The sequence below is a fragment of the Babesia bovis genome, chromosome 2 (assembly GCF_000165395.2).
Source record: "Babesia bovis T2Bo chromosome 2, whole genome shotgun sequence".
Taxonomy (NCBI): Eukaryota; Apicomplexa; class Aconoidasida; order Piroplasmida; family Babesiidae; genus Babesia; species Babesia bovis.
The window spans coordinates 837,132-853,264 of record NC_010574.1 but is presented as its reverse complement, the minus strand read 5'-3'; the positions used below and the strand labels follow the sequence as shown (position 1 = coordinate 853,264).

The 16,133-nt window shown below is 44.8% G+C and overlaps 8 protein-coding genes across 8 annotated transcripts; 4 read left to right on the top strand and 4 right to left on the bottom strand.

The window, feature by feature from the left end:
- The first annotated feature begins 23 nt into the window (after nt 1-23).
- Nucleotides 24-3,981, top strand: BBOV_II003670 (STAG domain family protein). Its single transcript, XM_001609840.2, has one exon. It carries the CDS (start codon nt 104-106, stop codon nt 3,953-3,955), a length of 3,852 nt encoding a protein of 1,283 aa, XP_001609890.1. The 5' UTR covers nt 24-103; the 3' UTR covers nt 3,956-3,981.
- A 40-nt stretch (nt 3,982-4,021) lies between these two features.
- Nucleotides 4,022-5,226, bottom strand: BBOV_II003660 (uncharacterized protein). Its single transcript, XM_001609839.2, has 6 exons — nt 5,060-5,226; nt 4,931-5,026; nt 4,742-4,894; nt 4,417-4,707; nt 4,236-4,382; nt 4,022-4,203 (listed from the first exon to the last, which is right to left on the bottom strand). The coding sequence occupies exons 1-6, from the start codon at nt 5,103-5,105 to the stop codon at nt 4,058-4,060; spliced, it is 879 nt and encodes a 292-aa protein (XP_001609889.1). The 5' UTR covers nt 5,106-5,226; the 3' UTR covers nt 4,022-4,057.
- Nucleotides 5,227-5,335: 109 nt separating this feature from the next.
- On the top strand, nt 5,336-6,274 carry BBOV_II003655 (uncharacterized protein). The gene is made up of 4 exons (XM_051767356.1): nt 5,336-5,798; nt 5,833-5,923; nt 5,974-6,063; nt 6,098-6,274. Exons 1-4 carry the CDS (start codon nt 5,676-5,678, stop codon nt 6,232-6,234), a joined length of 441 nt encoding a protein of 146 aa, XP_051623799.1. The 5' UTR covers nt 5,336-5,675; the 3' UTR covers nt 6,235-6,274.
- Nucleotides 6,275-6,289: 15 nt separating this feature from the next.
- Nucleotides 6,290-6,811, bottom strand: BBOV_II003650 (putative thioredoxin-1). Its single transcript, XM_001609838.2, has 4 exons — nt 6,729-6,811; nt 6,628-6,690; nt 6,396-6,591; nt 6,290-6,361 (listed from the first exon to the last, which is right to left on the bottom strand). Exons 1-4 carry the CDS (start codon nt 6,754-6,756, stop codon nt 6,337-6,339), a joined length of 312 nt encoding a protein of 103 aa, XP_001609888.1. The 5' UTR covers nt 6,757-6,811; the 3' UTR covers nt 6,290-6,336.
- A 1,193-nt stretch (nt 6,812-8,004) lies between these two features.
- Nucleotides 8,005-10,992, top strand: BBOV_II003640 (HEAT-like repeat family protein). The gene is made up of 2 exons (XM_001609837.2): nt 8,005-8,057; nt 8,095-10,992. The coding sequence occupies exon 2, from the start codon at nt 8,182-8,184 to the stop codon at nt 10,930-10,932; it is 2,751 nt and encodes a 916-aa protein (XP_001609887.1). The 5' UTR covers nt 8,005-8,057; nt 8,095-8,181; the 3' UTR covers nt 10,933-10,992.
- BBOV_II003630 (putative acetyl-CoA synthetase) lies at nt 10,928-13,294 on the bottom strand. Its single transcript, XM_001609836.2, has 2 exons — nt 12,884-13,294; nt 10,928-12,848 (listed from the first exon to the last, which is right to left on the bottom strand). Exons 1-2 carry the CDS (start codon nt 13,082-13,084, stop codon nt 10,938-10,940), a joined length of 2,112 nt encoding a protein of 703 aa, XP_001609886.1. The 5' UTR covers nt 13,085-13,294; the 3' UTR covers nt 10,928-10,937.
- Nucleotides 13,295-13,945: 651 nt separating this feature from the next.
- On the top strand, nt 13,946-15,090 carry BBOV_II003625 (zinc finger CCCH domain family protein). The gene is made up of 3 exons (XM_051767251.1): nt 13,946-14,217; nt 14,252-14,468; nt 14,504-15,090. Exons 1-3 carry the CDS (start codon nt 14,011-14,013, stop codon nt 15,058-15,060), a joined length of 981 nt encoding a protein of 326 aa, XP_051623828.1. The 5' UTR covers nt 13,946-14,010; the 3' UTR covers nt 15,061-15,090.
- BBOV_II003620 (uncharacterized protein) lies at nt 15,054-16,006 on the bottom strand. Its single transcript, XM_051767346.1, has 2 exons — nt 15,161-16,006; nt 15,054-15,127 (listed from the first exon to the last, which is right to left on the bottom strand). Exons 1-2 carry the CDS (start codon nt 15,873-15,875, stop codon nt 15,069-15,071), a joined length of 774 nt encoding a protein of 257 aa, XP_051623156.1. The 5' UTR covers nt 15,876-16,006; the 3' UTR covers nt 15,054-15,068.
- Between the last annotated feature and the right edge of the window lie 127 nt (nt 16,007-16,133).

The window sequence follows — 16,133 nt, the reverse complement described above, 5'->3', positions numbered from 1 at the left end:
GGTGGTAAGATTCCGTGAACGCGGTGTGAGAATCTCGCCACTCTGTTAATCACGGCTTTAGACACCTTAACGCAGTTACTACACCACCTGAATAAAGTATATCATGAAGTCAAATGTGCAGTCGCTAAAAGGCGACTGCGATATAGTTTCATCACCATCGGATTCTGACGATTCTAATGATGAGGATTATAGTGACGTTCCGGTATCGCGGAAGGTCAAGCCGCGCCCGTTTGTTGAACGCAGGGTCAAGGAAGATCATTCATCAAGTCACATAACCTCACGGTTGTTTGAAATTGTGATTATGCATCGTCATGCTAAACTCTCAACATGTCTACAGAGGATTTGGTTAACAATAAGCTCGGCTCAGCGTTATACAGGCATTGCTGACATTTTGAGTTTCATTTGCGAGTGTGCTGGTTTTAAGCATTCATCAATATCGCCGGAGTCACTTTTATCAAAGAATGGAACGGAGCCTTCTATTTCGTCCAGTAGGTTACCCCTTCCCGAGGAAGGCAATGCCGAATCTCGGAGTCCGTTAGACCTGTACTCAGATCCCGATACAAACCAGGTGCCCGGTGAATCATCTAGAACTGATACCACTAACATCCTGGATATGCTTACTGATTTCAATTGGGATACATTTAGGTTGATGCTAGCGGACTTGCCTCGCAATGCCACTTTTGCTGAGCTCCAACATTGTTGCTTGGACAAGGATGTCCCATATTATGATCTTAACACACTCGTTGGACTACCTAACTCTACATCGAGTAATGGAATTCCAAACAAATTCCAATCATTATGCCTTAGCCGTGTAAGGCATCTGGCAATGTCACTTGAGGTTCATGGTGGTTGGACCATAGGATTCGGGCGTAATAACGCTGCTTATGTACGATTTAAGGAGTTTTTCTATCAGCTGGTACTAGACTCAGATGAATCCGTGATAGGTGATTTAATCTATCTATGTCAATGGATATTAGCACTTAGTTTAATTGGTTTCCGTGTTATCCGTCAGTATGCCCACATTGCCGCTATGGAACTGGTTAATGGCCTACTCGTGAAATTGAACACTCTATGTACCAATGAACGCGTGCTTAAACGCCAGTTACAAGTTGAGATAGAAATGGACCAACGTTCCCATGAGCGCAAGTATGGTTCTTGCAATCCTTCAGTTGTTCCCAGCAAGTCAAGCTTAGAGATATACAAGAAGTTAGTCCTGGCCCAGCGGGCCCAGATACTTGTATCCAGTTTTATACAGGCGATATATGGCGTCCACATAACTTCCAAGCAATGGGATGTACTGGTTGACATTCGTATAGCGTCAGCTTTTGGATTATGCAGTCACCTATTACTCTGTCCGCGTATTTTCGCTAGAGAGCCTTACATCTCTTTTGTCTATTCACAGCTACCTCGGTGTGACCCTGATACTCGATTGATGCTGCTGCAATATTTGCTTTTGGCTGGTCATAACATATCCGAGGAGCAGTTGGGTATCCTTATTGGTGTCCATAACATATCGATGCGCGACGGTTGTTACCAGGTATGCGAGTATATCGAGCTGCTGCTTCTTGGTGATATCCACTGTGGCCACGGGCAGAGTGTGGTATCTGGTCATAAGCACGACAGCCAGCTGCAGGCACTGCTTAATACACTTTCTCGAGGTCCTTGTGCACCTCTAGCAGTCCTTGTGGCGTCACTCTACATACCAGCTCTACCTATACACAATTTTTGCATACCACTCCGTGTCTCAGCTGGGTCCTTGCGTTCCAGGTACCGCAACATACTCTTTACAAAAGTTCAAGGTACCGAGAAGGCAATCAAGATAAACGACCCTGAGAGTAAAGACCCAGGTATATTTTCCAAATGCATGGCCCAGCTAATATCGTATACCAAATCCATACCAAATCGCAACGCTTTTGGGTCTAACTTAGTTGTATCTCTATGGAATCACAACACTGTATTCTCTAGGGTGTCAAATGTCCTGGACTATATATGCGCTGCGGGTGATGTTAGTGTGAATTCCGTTACTCTGGATGAGGGTATCCAGGAAATGCTACTGAACATAGCACGATCAAGCCTAGAACACGTATTATCCTTGGACAACGGCCCAGAGGACGTCCGTATGGATGCCGTAGGCAGTGTGATAAACCACGGCGAAGCACTTTTGAAGTTGTTCAAGGCCAGCGTGCAGCATGTAACTATTGTGCTGCAAATGATAGAATCGGCGTCCGGTATGGCCCAAAGTTGCGGTATCCCAGTTCCAGGTATTTTCATTGGTGCCATCAAGGATATGATATTACACATAGTGTTTAAAGTACAAGATGACACAGCTGTGGATGCCATTCGGTATGGTGTCCGGTCATTGTATAATCTAGGTTTTATTGCTGAAACCAAGGCGCACGTATCTAGTTTATATGATCTCCTATCGGAGCGCAGCTGCCGTTTGAGTGAGTCGTGCGTGACTACTTTACACTGTATATTGATTTTATTACACTATCTTCCATTGGAGTTAGAGAGTGCCCTGAGCCTGATTAGTGTGGTCCGGTGCCAACTGGAATGCCCTTTAGGCTCAGATCGTCTTTTATGGTGTGGCATCGGCTATGTACTTTTTGAAGCGGCTCTCTACAAGAGCTTACGTTCCGGTAACAAGACTCTGGATGACGCATACATCGCACTTCGCAACTCCTTGCTCACTGCACTTGCTTCTCTGGTTGGACCTAGCAGTACTGATTACATCAATGTAGTCGCCTTCACTTCCATGGCTACACTTATCCAGGTATCTGCACTGGTTGTTAATACCGGTCCACTGCCTGGAGGTATCGCCACAGCTATGTATGATGTTATACATGCTTTTCTTGTAAAGCTCAACAAGAGTAGCTCCCGGGGTCCACTCAATTCATTGCCTAAAAAGGGCATTACCGTATCCGACGTGTTTGTCAACGGTATGACAGATAAGCAATACACGATATCTCCCGTTGACGCTTTGTATTGCCTGGGCGGCCTATTCACGAAAGTGCTCTCCAGGGATCTTTACTGCAGCGGTGTATCCATCTTGTTATCGTTGCAGTTGGTATCTAGTCATGAACTGTTAAGTGACATGGGTACTACATTCATCCGATTTGTTTCGCAATTCGATCGTTGTATCTCCATTTACATATTACTGGCCACAATGATTGGTCTATACGAATCCGATTCCCGGTACATGATACCTCGTTTCAGTACGAACTTCACTCAGGCACTGGATGGCATGGTAGACCCCCAAAAACTTGATGTCGACCTATTTTGCTACATGGCAGTGCGTTATTCTCTACACAGTCCTGGTAACTGGGACTTTCTACTGGAGTCCTCAAAGGTTGCAAAGGAGTTGAAAGGCCGCCAGAAAAGTGTTACCACTGTATTCAAGAAATCTATGGTTGATATTATATCCAAAGTGGAGCTAGAACCTGACCTTCGCGATAGGTTGAAGCATTTCTTCAGTGCTGTGGATCTACCTGATAAAATTATCAGTACACGCTCTGTGATGAGTGATGCTGAGCATATTACCAGTACCATTGATAACTCGCTGGGCATTGTACGATCACTGCAGGGCAATATTGATTTCAATGCTGTGGGTGGACTGGTCCATGTTAAACGTGCTACGGGACCATCAGTCAAGCGGAAGCATGTAGAGAGTGTTACACCCAAGTATCACGATTCCTCGGTCACGTATCCGGATAATTCACCTGTGGTTGTGCGTACGTTTACCAATTCATTGGTTAATGTGACATTGGCCAGTATTGGTATGAAACGTAATGATAGGCTGTCTGTTTCGGAGGTACCGCTATCAAGTGTTGACCTCGATATTGACTTGAATTCCACTGGCAGTGGTTCTGGTATGATATCTATAGGCTCCTTGAGCCCTACCGTATCGAGTGCTACGCCAGTTATATCGTCAGGTCGCCCCTCGATATCTATCTAGTAGATAACATAAGACATTATTCAAGTGGTTATATAATATTATTAGTGCTACCATGTAGATATGTGCTCCCAATGTACACTTCCAGGTGTGGTAGCTCCATGGCTAAGGGCTGCCATTCCAGTGGAATGTCTTGCTGCGGCGCCTTACGGCCTTGCCGTGAGGTCCGCCACCACCGAGTGCGCCGCCCTTGCGATATGCGTGTAAAAAGTTAACATCAACATGCGCCGCATCAAATCCCGTGGCGGTGCCTGCTTTATGTAAATATATACCCCGGACATACCTAGCTTATCTCTGAACTCAGCTTCACGATTCTCGCGCTTCCACCAGAGGTCTAACTTCCTATCGTTAGGCATAGCAGTGCTGTCGTCTGGACTAATGTCTCCCACCGGGGTATCCATTTTAAAGTGCTGCCGCTCGGGCATTAAGCCTGCGGATATCAGTTAATACTGTCATTAGAGTACCTGAACTAGGTGGTAGGTAGAATGGTGAATATCTCTTCTGCTCATTTGCTAACTTCTTCTCGGCAAGTGCCTTCGCCATGAAGTGTTTATATATGGTATATACAGGGTCATTCCTACTGCGTTCCGAATAAAACAGCTTCCACGGCAACTGCATCGCGCGAATATCGGGAAACTGCTTGTAGAAGTATGCTACTGATCGCATACGTTCACCTAGTTGCGACCTTAGCTGCTCGGGTGGCGTATTGAGTATATAGTTATCAAATCCGCCGGCTGAGGTCATGGCATGTATGGCTGGACACATGGTAAAGCACGTAAGATAACATACCACTAGTGGTTACCCTGACGTTGGTCAGTGTGCTATTTAACAGCTCTGACTCAATGTCCTTCTTGACTACATTGGGTCTCAATTTAACCCGTGTACGCTTCAACGAGAAGGCAACTTTGGAATAGTAGTTAAAATCCTCATCGTGATATAGTCCTGGAGCGATATGTCACAGCTACGTATACAACATACCAGTTTGCGATGCTGCCGAGGGTACTCGCCCGTATGCTTTTACGGGTATAGGATGTATTACTTGATTCTTCTTAAACCCCTTGCGTTGTACGAATCCTGGGAAATGTCAATCATGTGGCTGATACCTACCATGGAGTCGTAGATATTTACCGAACAAACAGGCGTGTCTCGGCATTGTTTGGATAAGGGAATGACTACACTACTCCATCGTAGATAACGGGAACCATGATATTGCCACGTAGACAATAGAGAAATAGTACACCTTTGGATGCCAAATGACCACGAAGATTAGATAACGACTTAATAGTATAATGTGTAGGGAAAACAGCGTGAATTGGGCCAGTGCACGTTACACGTGGTTGACCTATACCAGATAGTGATTAAACTTAAAGGTTACACATTAGTCTAATGTGTATATTTGTGCTACTTACTGTATATCATGATCAATGGAATCATGTGTTTAGTGTTACCAAAGGCAACGTACTTGGTACTAGAGAGTCTACATATGGATAACCTAGAAAGACCGGGGACCGATTGATACTCTGCATATGACCCTAGAAAGTGTTGTCTAATATGTTTTCCACCACTGACTGCAGATGTGTTATTAACAATACTGGAGAACAGGCATATCAAGATTGAAGTGTCTTAATTTCTGTACTGTCGCTATAGCCATATGATTTGGTCCTGTAACTTGAATTAACTATTCCAGGAGTATCAATATACCCACTATATACCCTCCGCTTAAATGAATGTGACGCACTTTGCAACATGCTTAGCATCGCATTTTGTAGCTACCAGCACCCTGTTTAGAAATGCTCCACTTTCATATTGCAGGAGATTCGCTTGCCGTTCGCATATATCGGATTCTGTAGGTTTATTCAAACGGACTTGACACAATACAGAAAATGTCGCCTTTGGCACCGAGTCCTAAAGGCGGGCTGTTGCTGAAGGTTAGGGTAAAGCCTGGCGCCAAGGTTACCCAGCTGGTTGGAGGTAGGTAGTCATAGTTCCTCTGGAGCATGTGCACATTAATCACAATACAGATTTTGAGGACCTTTTGGGCATCCAGGTTTCAGCTCCACCAAGAGAAGGTGCTTGCAACGAAGCACTGGTTGAGTTTGTTTGTGATATACGTAAGTGATCCTATTAATTACACATAATATACAGTATCACTCAAGAAGCGCGACGTTGCGCTAATATCGGGCCACAAGTCACGTGAAAAGGTGCTGTCGATATCAGGGATCGAGCCTTCTATCGCCGAGGAGAGGTTAAGAAAACAACTAGAGATTGACAATACAACATAGATCACTTATACACCTTGCGTATATATTAAGGTTGATGTTTTTTAGTAGATTTTACTGAAAAAGGAATTTATACCATTGTATACACAACAAGGATCATGACATTTATACATTCTTGTCAATAGCGTTCCTGTATCAAATGACATCACCGTGGTCTAACCTACTTCAAATTGATGGCGCTGGCACCAACAACCTCGCCAACAACATCACCGTTCTTGAACAGCTTGAAGGCTGGAATGCTGGTGATGGCGTATTTGGTCTGGAGCTCGGGGAATTCCGAAATGTCAACCTTTACAAAGGTGACGGAGGAGTACTCCCTGGCGAAGTTTTCAAATTTGGGAGCAAAGTTCATGCATGGACCTTAGGGAATAGTGAAATTCAAATAAAGTTGCCTACCACACCATGTTGCGAAAAAGTCGACGACAACCAATCCCGGTGTCTGGAGGATTGAGTAGAACTCTGCGGAACGGATGAACACCTCGGAACAAGAAACCTACCATCCATGGAAGCAATTTGTTTCACCATTTTGGAAAATTTAACACAGTGTAATATTAAGAAACCTGGAAGGGTAACAACAAAAAGCAGAATAAATGATTGTGATATGCCACGCTATATGTGGTGGTGATTCGGTTACACGTCTCGATTGGGGGATTCCAATTAACCCTTATGTTGCCAATCTAATATATACATGCTGTACGTTGATTTATGTATCTACGGGGATCTTTACCGTCTAAAAAACACATGTAATGTGTGTGCCCGGGATCTACAGTACATATACACGTGTTGAGACCTATTTATACGTATTTATTATGACTTCTACAGTGGAATCTATCTGAAATAATGTATATATGCTGTATCATTGCCACAGGCCTATGATTATCAAGCTAACTAGGGCTACATCGAATAGCTGATTGGGGTAAACACTGGTTGTATCCCGGTAGATTCTATGTACACTATTGGCATATATACGAGAACCTATTATCATTTTTCACTTTTGTGGAACAGATTCTGTTATTTGGAGTTATTCAATTGTCCGATAGTGTTCTGGCGTTGTACTGAATTTGTCGATCAGGGTAAATATATTGAGTTACTCCCATTAACTCTACAACTCCTGGAATGATATCGTTCAATGTAGTGTTTTAGCTTATATTTTATTGACCCATATAGCTCACATACTACTGGATTCCTAGTATTCGAATGATTTCTCCTGGAATTAGGCCCTAAAGTGTAATGTTCATAGATATAATGCATAATCTTAAAAGTCCGTTATGGTATACTGCTATTAATGACCATCAACTGCCTGTTCACCTTCAGTGACAAGGAACTGTATACCTTCCAACGTAGTTACGTTGGATTACGTTGTAACAACCATTACGCGGTACATTAACCCTGAATAGTACAACGTATACTTTACGTAGCACATTTATACACTGGAGTGTGTATCCATATCCACTGGTCCATATACTAGGTATACGATAACCAGCATATTGACCAGGATATATTACACACCGATAAGTCATGGGAAAGCTAGGATACTATCAGTGGATTGCATATAAGAAATAATCCTATCGATTCAAGCTAGGAGTAATCCAGTGGTGGCAGGTACTCTGTGCTGGATGGATGAACCCAGCTTTCAGCGACACCAAATGGAGTACTAACTTACACATGTGCAGGCAATGCTTATATAATCCTATAAATAATATATTTTAATGTGTATGGCCCCATGCGGCGTAGACATGTGTCCTAGCCACCTAAAGGGCATAACGAGCGCACATGTAATTTTCTATAGAAGACAACACATAAACCAGCCCACACAATAATAGATGGTAAATAATAATTAAATGTGATTAAATATTGAATCAGGGCGCTCTGCGAGCACTGCTGCGTCGCTCGTACCACTGTTAAAGTGGCTGCTAAGAATCATTGGTTTAATGACTTTATCTTGGCAAAATGTTTCAAGCAGACCGCGCTACGTACATCCAGCTATTGGAGGTGTTACAGAAGTCGGATAAAGCTGATACTCAGACGCAGAAAGATGTGTCTGACTTCATTACACAATTTGAACTACGGGAACGATGCTCGGTTCTTTATTTTCTAGAAGCTGCGCTTACTGCACCTGAGCTTCACATGCGTCAGATGGCCGCCATTTGTTTGAAGCGCGCTATTAATCTAAAATGGGCATCATTGGATAACGATGTTAAAATGCAGTTAAAAAACGGCCTTGTTAGGGGTATACAGCTGAACGATTCAGAGGTGCGTACCATGTTTGGTTCAGCCTTTGTAGCTCTCTTTGCTGTGGAAGGCTACGAACGATGGCCAGATGCACCCGGTCTGTTATTAACTCTCCTGTCCGAGAGTCCAAATGAAATTGTAAGGCAGACTGCAGGGTCAACTTTAGTCATGCTGGTTGAAGATATGGCGGCTAGTAATTACCGCGACAGTGCAAAACCCATGGGCGAAGCTGCTTGGGCACATTTCATGACATTTGTTACCAACCAGCTGGTACCACGCATACTGGAGTTGGCCTCCACCATCCCTGGTTCATTGCCATTCTTCTGTAAAATGCTGTGCGCACTTATAGACACTGGGTGTTTCAATACTGTTATATTCGAAACACACTTCCCTGCATTTTGGAGCCTCATGGGATCCATAGCTCAACACCAGGACCCCTGGGTCCGCAAGTGTGTCCTTAAGGGTATGACTGAAACCTGGAACAGGCGTCCTTTGGCAATTCTGGACTCCAGTGCTGCTGTATTCGCTTTTGTTATTTGTTCTACCAACGATACTGCGGACAACACTGTACAGCTGGAGGCTTTGCAGTTTTGGGCTCAGTTGTTAAAGAGCCGGTTGGAAGAGTCAGTCAACTCCAGGTTGATATCGCAATTAAGGACACATTTGCCACAGTTAATACCCGTTTTAATCGAGCATACAAGATACTCATCATGGGATTACATGTCTATGGACGAATCGCATTTTGAAGAGGATAACGCTGCTGTACCAGATAGAGTTGAGGACGTGCCGCCACGGCCGGAGGGTGAGATGACAGCCGATGAAGATGAGGAGAGTGCCACTTGGGGCAACAACTGGACCCCAAGGAAGGGAGCTGCATTAGCTTTGGACTATATCAGTCAAGTCTACGGCCAGGATAACGAGATTGTACAGTTCCTGCTGGAGCACATCGAAAAGCGGCTGGCCAATGATAGTGACTGGGAGATGAAGGAATCAGCAGTATTGGTACTCGGTGCCATTGCATCTGGCTGTATGCTGGCAATGGCGCCCTATTTACCGAAAGTAGTGGAGTACCTAATAGAACTCACTCGCCATCCAAAGCCGCTGATGCGCAGTATCGCATGTTGGTGCCTCGCTAGGTATGCCGGCTGGGCATGTCAAGTACAGCATGAAAATCCCAATGAAAATTGGTTGTATCGCGTGCTAACTGCGGTGTTGGCACGTGTACTAGATCGCAGTAAACGTGTACAGGAAGCTGCATGTTCGGCCTTGGCATCATTTATAGAAGAGGGTGGTAGCCAGCTGAAGCCTCATTTGGAACCTATTGTGGAGACTATAGTCAAGGCCTTTAGCAGTTACCAGGCGCGTAACCTAATGTTTTTGTATGACACCGTCGGGACCATGGGCCAGGTATTTGGCGAATCACTGGTCCAGACGCCCTGCTGCGAGTATTTATTGCAGTCGGTGCTACAAAGACTGGGATCCACGGAGACCCACGCACCTCAGTATCTGGCGCTCATGGACTGTATCAGCTACTTGGTGCAATCATGGCAGCAGCTATATGCCCGCTATGCCGAGGTCACTATAGCCCGTGCTATGAATGCAGTATTCGAGGTGCTCTACGACGCTAAGTGCTATGAGATCACCGATGGTGGCACCGAGCCTCCCAGGTGGGATATTATAGGATGCTCCCTGGACATGATTGCTACTGTGATCGGCGTTCTCCAGGAGCATAGTCGCCAGCTGGTGGCCACTGTATGCGTTACACTAGATCCCGATGTGATTAAAGAACTGAAACTAGATAAACCAACTGGATACATCCCTGATATGATTAATCTCTGCTGTCAGTGTGCTGATGCCACAGTTCTCCAAAATGTATTTGCACTGCTGGGTGACGTGGCATGGCAATGTGCCGACCTGGTGGCCACCGAGACGGTGATTGCCTCCCTGAATCTAAATTTGCTGAACCCGTCCAAGATAGTAAGTAACAATGTTTGCTGGGCACTGGGAGTTATATCGCACACTGATCATGGTAAGAAGCGCATCGAGTCGGTGGTTCACGAGTTCTACCCAAAGTTGGTTAGTATACTTGTTACAGAAACCGAGTCCATGATATTACAAAACGTTTGCATCACCATCGGGTACTTTGCAGCGGGGTATCCGGCATATGTTGGAGCTAATCTACAGCAGTTCCTAGAGCCCTGGTTGCGTAATATATCTAGGTCTTCCAGTGAACACGATAAAGCCAATGCCCTGGTTTCAATGGCCCAGGTAGTTCTAAATACAGCCCAGGTGCCACAGGGGGCATTGGCGGCTATAACCAGGGTAATACTGGAATGCCCACCGTGGTGTAAGGAACTAGATATAACACTTCACGCACTTGCGCAAAGGCTTTCCCTTAACCCGGTAGAATGGAACTTTCTACAGGACTCCGAGAAAGCCAAATTGCGCGAAAGAACTAATATTAATTAATTATATTAATGTATATGCTTGTTGAAGCGTTCCAGGACATCATGGCACAGGACTGTCAAACCCTCGAGGACAGTCTGGTCAGCCAGAGTCGAGGTGTCGCCAAGATCCTTGGCCTGCCCACTGACAAGCTTGCGCAATATGCGGCGCATTATCTTGCCACTACGTGTCTTGGGCAAGTTCGGACTCGATATGATGATGTCTGGAGTGGCGAAAGGCCCGACTATACGGCGAACTGCCAATTTAAGCTCACGCTCCAAAACGTCGTGAACTATGTCAAAACCGTCCTTTAGGGACACAAAGCAGAAGATACCGTTACCCTTGATGGGATGCGGGAATGCTACGGCAGCAGCCTCTGCTACATAGGACACCTCCACAAGGGCGTGCTCAATATCGGCCGACCCTATACGGTGCCCCGATATGTTAAGGGTATCATCAACACGTCCGTTAATCCAGATATATCCATCCTTGTCCCTGTAGGCAGCGTCACCCGTGAGGTAACTGCCAGGAACTTTGCTAAAGTACGTAACAATGCCACGCTTGTGGCTATTGTACAAAGTCCTGAATATACCTGGCCATGGACGACGGACAACTAGTAGGCCACCAACGTCGTTCTGTAAAATTTCCTTGCCAGTGGCAGAGTCGACCAACGCGACGTCAATGCCAAAGAAGGGTAAAGTGGCCGACCCGGGTTTCATGGGAGTCACACCAGCCAATGGCGCTACCACTATACCGCCATTTTCAGTCTGCCAGTAAGTGTCCACCACATTGGTGCGACCGCGGCCTACTACTTCGTAGTACCAACGCCAGGCCTCAGGGTTAATAGGCTCACCAACTGAACCTAGGACCCTGACTGAGCTTATATCATATTGACGAGGGTAGTCGTCACCATGCCTCATGAGGCTTCGAATGGCAGTTGGTGCAGTGTAAAACTGAGTTATACGATGCTGCTCAATCATACGCCAGTATCGCCCGGGGTCGGGGTAGTTAGGTAATGATGAAAACATGAACGTCGTGAGCCCATTGAGCAAAGGGCCGTACACTACATAAGTGTGTCCAGTAATCCAACCTAAATCAGCAACACAGCCGAATATATCGCCAACATGGGCATCAAATATATATTTCGTAGTTGCATGGGCATATACTAGGTATCCCCCAGTGGTATGGGATACACCCTTCGGCCGCCCGGTAGATCCAGAAGTGTACAATAAAAACAAACTGTCTTCACTGTCCATTACCTCTATAGGGCAGTATGGACGCACATGCTCAAGAAGGTCATCCAACCAGAAGTCACGGCCCTCTTTCATATTAACCTTGACCCCGGCGTAACGTAAAACAAGGCATGTGGTTACTCCAGCACAACTCAAAAGTGCTTCGTCAACTATCGACTTCATCTTTATAGTCTTGCCACCGCGGTAACTCTCGTCAACAGTAATGATTATATGAGAGTCGGCATCACGAATACGTTCAGCAATGCTTGCGGCCGAGTAACCGCCGAAAACAACACTATGTATAGCACCGATACGAGCACACGCAAGCATAGCGTAAGCAAGCTCAGGAATGCTTGGCATATACAAAGTAACAACATCACCCTTCCTCACTCCTTTATCAATAAGGACATTGGCAAATCGACATACATTGTGACGAAGCTCGCGATATGTTACCGTAGTTACCTTAGTGGGATCGTCACCCTCAGCTATAATGGCTATATCGTTAGGACGCTCCTCAGCCCAACGGTCAACGCAATTCTCACAAGCGTTGATCTTGCCGCCAACAAACCACATGTAGTCGGCCGCAGTGAAATCACCTTCACTTACCCTGGAAAATGGATGGATCCATCTCAATTCCTTTTTGGCCATGTCACCCCAAAAGCCTTCAGGGTCCTCAAGGCTGCGGCGGTGCATCTCCTTGTATTCATCCTAGGATAGATGAGCTATCACTACACAGAACTTACCAAACTAGATATGTGGTATTTACGACCTTCATGCCTAATGGGTGGGTAAGTTACATCCACCAATGATGGGTCAAATGGGAATGTGCCATTTATTTCGGCATATAGTTCATCAGTGGAGCCACTAGTGGTGTCTGCATTGTTACCAGCCGTTGAAGCGTCCGTAGGCCTAGGCGATGGTCCATCAGCAGAGAATGGAGACATTTTGAAAAATGATAATGCCCACTAAATATGGTCAGGGACAAATAAAGGCACTGTTGGCCTCTGCAAACAAGCCAGTGGATATGTATTAAGCTTGACGTTATACAAACAGGTATAGACTCCCGCAAGTGTCCATACACAGAGATACCAGAATTCAACCTGAATACCACGGAAACCCTGGTATACCCAAAGGAGCTCTACAAGGAACTCCTTTAAGGATTCCGAGAGCAGTCGCCAAGAAGAGACAGCTCCAATCTAGAATCGATGGGGTCTAGAGGCTAAATGGTCACTAGAGGCAATAAAATACACAGATTTTAATATTTCTTGTTATATTGTTTCAAAAAAAACAACCTGGAGTGCTCTATTGGATATGGATAATATCGTATGCACACAATATACCGCGGGGTTATAATATACTTAATGGAGACGTATGATACATGATTTTGGCGGAGACGAAAGGTGTGTATGACTACCGATACCTACCGCGTGGCGCTAATGCGGCACAGATACTTTTTCATAACTCATACCATGATCGTGAAGTATAGATGTGTGTACCATGGTGAATAGTACATTCATATTCTTTCGTGATCTAGGAAAATTAACATTTTTATAGATCCATAGATGTGCTTCCTGAATGCATACATACCGTGTTTATGTCATGTACCTATATGGCCATCATGGGATCCGTGGATTTACACACCTTATGACTGATAGTATAATGACATGTTCCTTTTATAGCATTACGCCGTAGTGGTTAATCATGTAATAATATAGTCACTTTTTGTGCTGGGACCATCTCTTTAGAGGGACGCTATCGCGCAAATCATGTACCGTCAACATGACCTCACACTAACACAGCCATTATTTCAATAGACACTATTTCATTCACTTGCTAATAACATTATCTAATACATCACTAAATCGCAATAATGGCTTTAGATGGCCATATGCTGCAGCGGCTGTCGCCGGAATGGCAACAGAAAATACGTAATGAATTCCAAACTAAGTTGAAGATGTGTATAACCGATGATGCAGCTGCTAAACGTGCCGCGGACTGTGCATGGCAAGCACTGATACAAGGGGTGTCTAATCGTAATATCATGTCACAGCATATGCATCCTCATCTAGGTGAATACGTAGGTTGACTTCACCCTTTTTTAGATCTTCTAGGCTGGAGACTTTGCAGATTGGGTACTAGGGTTCATTAATCAGGCCTTACTCCATTTCCAAAGCATTGACCCCGATATAAATAACCAGGGTGATTATGGTATCACACAAGTTGGCATAGATACAAGCGCATATACTCCACAAACCACATCGCAATCACATGGATTGTATTCTAATGCGCAGGATGCTAATACCTATTCAAATGCACAATTTGACCGTGGTAGGTTAGCTGCTAATGGATACATAAGTTCATAGACGCTACAAATCAGGGTACTCAAGTTAATTCACGCAGTGGGTTTACCACCGGTCCCCAAGAAACACGAAATATATTAAATACGGATTCATGGAATAGGACTACGGGATCAATCACAAGCCAATCGCAAAATCATTCCCCAAATGTAGCATCACAGCAACAGGGAGTTACCATTGACCCGCTAGATGATACACTAGACAACCTCATAATAAAGCAAAAGATAAATCGCCTCCAGGGACGTGGTAATGCGCCTTTAGGGATTCTTACTCGTAGCAGCAAGTTCTCACCAGCTGATCAGGTCAATCCCAGCTCTATTCAAAACCACTTTCCCCCTGTGCCAGCGGTACCGGGGCCCATAAAAGTGCAAAAGCTGTGTATGAACTTCCCAAATTGCACCTATGGAAACAATTGCAGATATATACACCCACAGGGAGCACGGTGCAAAAATTGGCCTAAATGCGCTTATGGGCCGAAGTGCGCTTTCATACACCCACCGGTACCATGTAAATTCAATAAGGCGTGTACTAACCCGTTGTGCAACTACCAACATACAAATTAATTCATATTTCATAGCCACTTGCTCACGTCGGAGAAGTTCCACGTGTTACTGGACTCCAATGATTGGTCTGCTGTATATGATTCCATGGAAACCAACGTACCTGAAGTTGTCCTTCCCATAGCGTGCTTTAGGCTGTCTACATGCTTAATAGTTGTCTGGTTATTCTTGTTACCACTGAAGTACTTGTTGTCTTCTGAAACGTTCTTGATAAATTGAGATGATGTACGAATTATGGTGTAGGTGGCCTCCTTTATGGGAGTCACCAACGAGTAATCGTCTGCGTCTTCCGACTCCGTACCTGATGTAAAACCGGATAACGATTGCAAGTCATCTACGTTTGCTACTGACGTTATGTCCACCAGTGTCTTCAGCGTTTGAAGGAAGTTACCACTGTTGTGGGAAACTGATTCAACCCTAGGATGTGAGTAGTCTGAGCCGTATTCATCAGTGGTGGTTGTACACCCATGAATGTCCAAGCTGTCATACTTGTTGATATCTATAACGCTTCCCTTCATGTTGGATATCGTGGATGACTCGTCGCCATCTTCGTATATGGCAGATGGCTCAATAGCAGCGCATACTTCATTGTCCCCTGCGGGCACCACAGTAACTGATCCGTCCATTTTCTTTCCCTTGGTTGGCATCGATTTAGAACCAGTCAATGGAGATGATGTTGTTTCTACCGTTGCAGATGATGGTGAAGTGAACTTGAGAAATGTTTTCCTAAATCGTGATGCGGTAGTGTCAGTGCTCACTTTGTTTTTAGGAGGGTACATTTTTAAATTAAATGTTATTGGCGCAAGTGTAATAGTCATGTATTCATACTATTCAATTAATTCAAATAACATTAATTAAAGTCTTATACCACAACAGACAGTCGGGTTGCAAGTATCATTGTGAACGTAATATTATAGCGTCTCCCTTGAGTCGCATTTCATACCAAATGCCAGTAATTGGAATGCAATGCGCTTACATGCCTAGATTGTGGCATTGAACACCGACGATCCTGACACAAGTGGTACTTTGTGGTTATTTATGCGTTAACATTATTGCAGCTAGATAGGATAAATTCA

Coding starts and splice junctions, on each gene's coding strand:
- BBOV_II003670 (XM_001609840.2), top strand. CDS start 104: ATGAAGTCAAATGTGCAGTCGCTAAAAGGCGACTGCGATATAGTTTCA.
- BBOV_II003660 (XM_001609839.2), bottom strand. CDS start 5,105: ATGCCGAGACACGCCTGTTTGTTCGGTAAATATCTACGACTCCATG. Junction 4,383..4,416: donor CTACCTACCACCTAGTTCAG/GTACTCTAATGA, acceptor TGATATCCGCAG/GCTTAATGCCCGAGCGGCAG. Junction 4,204..4,235: donor TGAGTTCAGAGATAAGCTAG/GTATGTCCGGGG, acceptor TACATAAAGCAG/GCACCGCCACGGGATTTGAT.
- BBOV_II003655 (XM_051767356.1), top strand. CDS start 5,676: ATGAATGTGACGCACTTTGCAACATGCTTAGCATCGCATTTTGTAGCT. Junction 5,799..5,832: donor GTTCGCATATATCGGATTCT/GTAGGTTTATTC, acceptor GACACAATACAG/AAAATGTCGCCTTTGGCACC. Junction 5,924..5,973: donor GGTTACCCAGCTGGTTGGAG/GTAGGTAGTCAT, acceptor ATCACAATACAG/ATTTTGAGGACCTTTTGGGC.
- BBOV_II003650 (XM_001609838.2), bottom strand. CDS start 6,756: ATGGTGAAACAAATTGCTTCCATGGATG. Junction 6,592..6,627: donor CTTTTTCGCAACATGGTGTG/GTAGGCAACTTT, acceptor CTATTCCCTAAG/GTCCATGCATGAACTTTGCT. Junction 6,362..6,395: donor GCCAGCGCCATCAATTTGAA/GTAGGTTAGACC, acceptor CATTTGATACAG/GAACGCTATTGACAAGAATG.
- BBOV_II003640 (XM_001609837.2), top strand. CDS start 8,182: ATGTTTCAAGCAGACCGCGCTACGTACATCCAGCTATTGGAGGTGTTA.
- BBOV_II003630 (XM_001609836.2), bottom strand. CDS start 13,084: ATGTCTCCATTCTCTGCTGATGGACCATCGCCTAGGCCTACGGACGCT. Junction 12,849..12,883: donor AATACCACATATCTAGTTTG/GTAAGTTCTGTG, acceptor CATCTATCCTAG/GATGAATACAAGGAGATGCA.
- BBOV_II003625 (XM_051767251.1), top strand. CDS start 14,011: ATGGCTTTAGATGGCCATATGCTGCAGCGGCTGTCGCCGGAATGGCAA. Junction 14,218..14,251: donor ATCCTCATCTAGGTGAATAC/GTAGGTTGACTT, acceptor TAGATCTTCTAG/GCTGGAGACTTTGCAGATTG. Junction 14,469..14,503: donor AAATGCACAATTTGACCGTG/GTAGGTTAGCTG, acceptor ATAAGTTCATAG/ACGCTACAAATCAGGGTACT.
- BBOV_II003620 (XM_051767346.1), bottom strand. CDS start 15,875: ATGACTATTACACTTGCGCCAATAACATTTAATTTAAAAATGTACCCT. Junction 15,128..15,160: donor TATGGGAAGGACAACTTCAG/GTACGTTGGTTT, acceptor CATATACAGCAG/ACCAATCATTGGAGTCCAGT.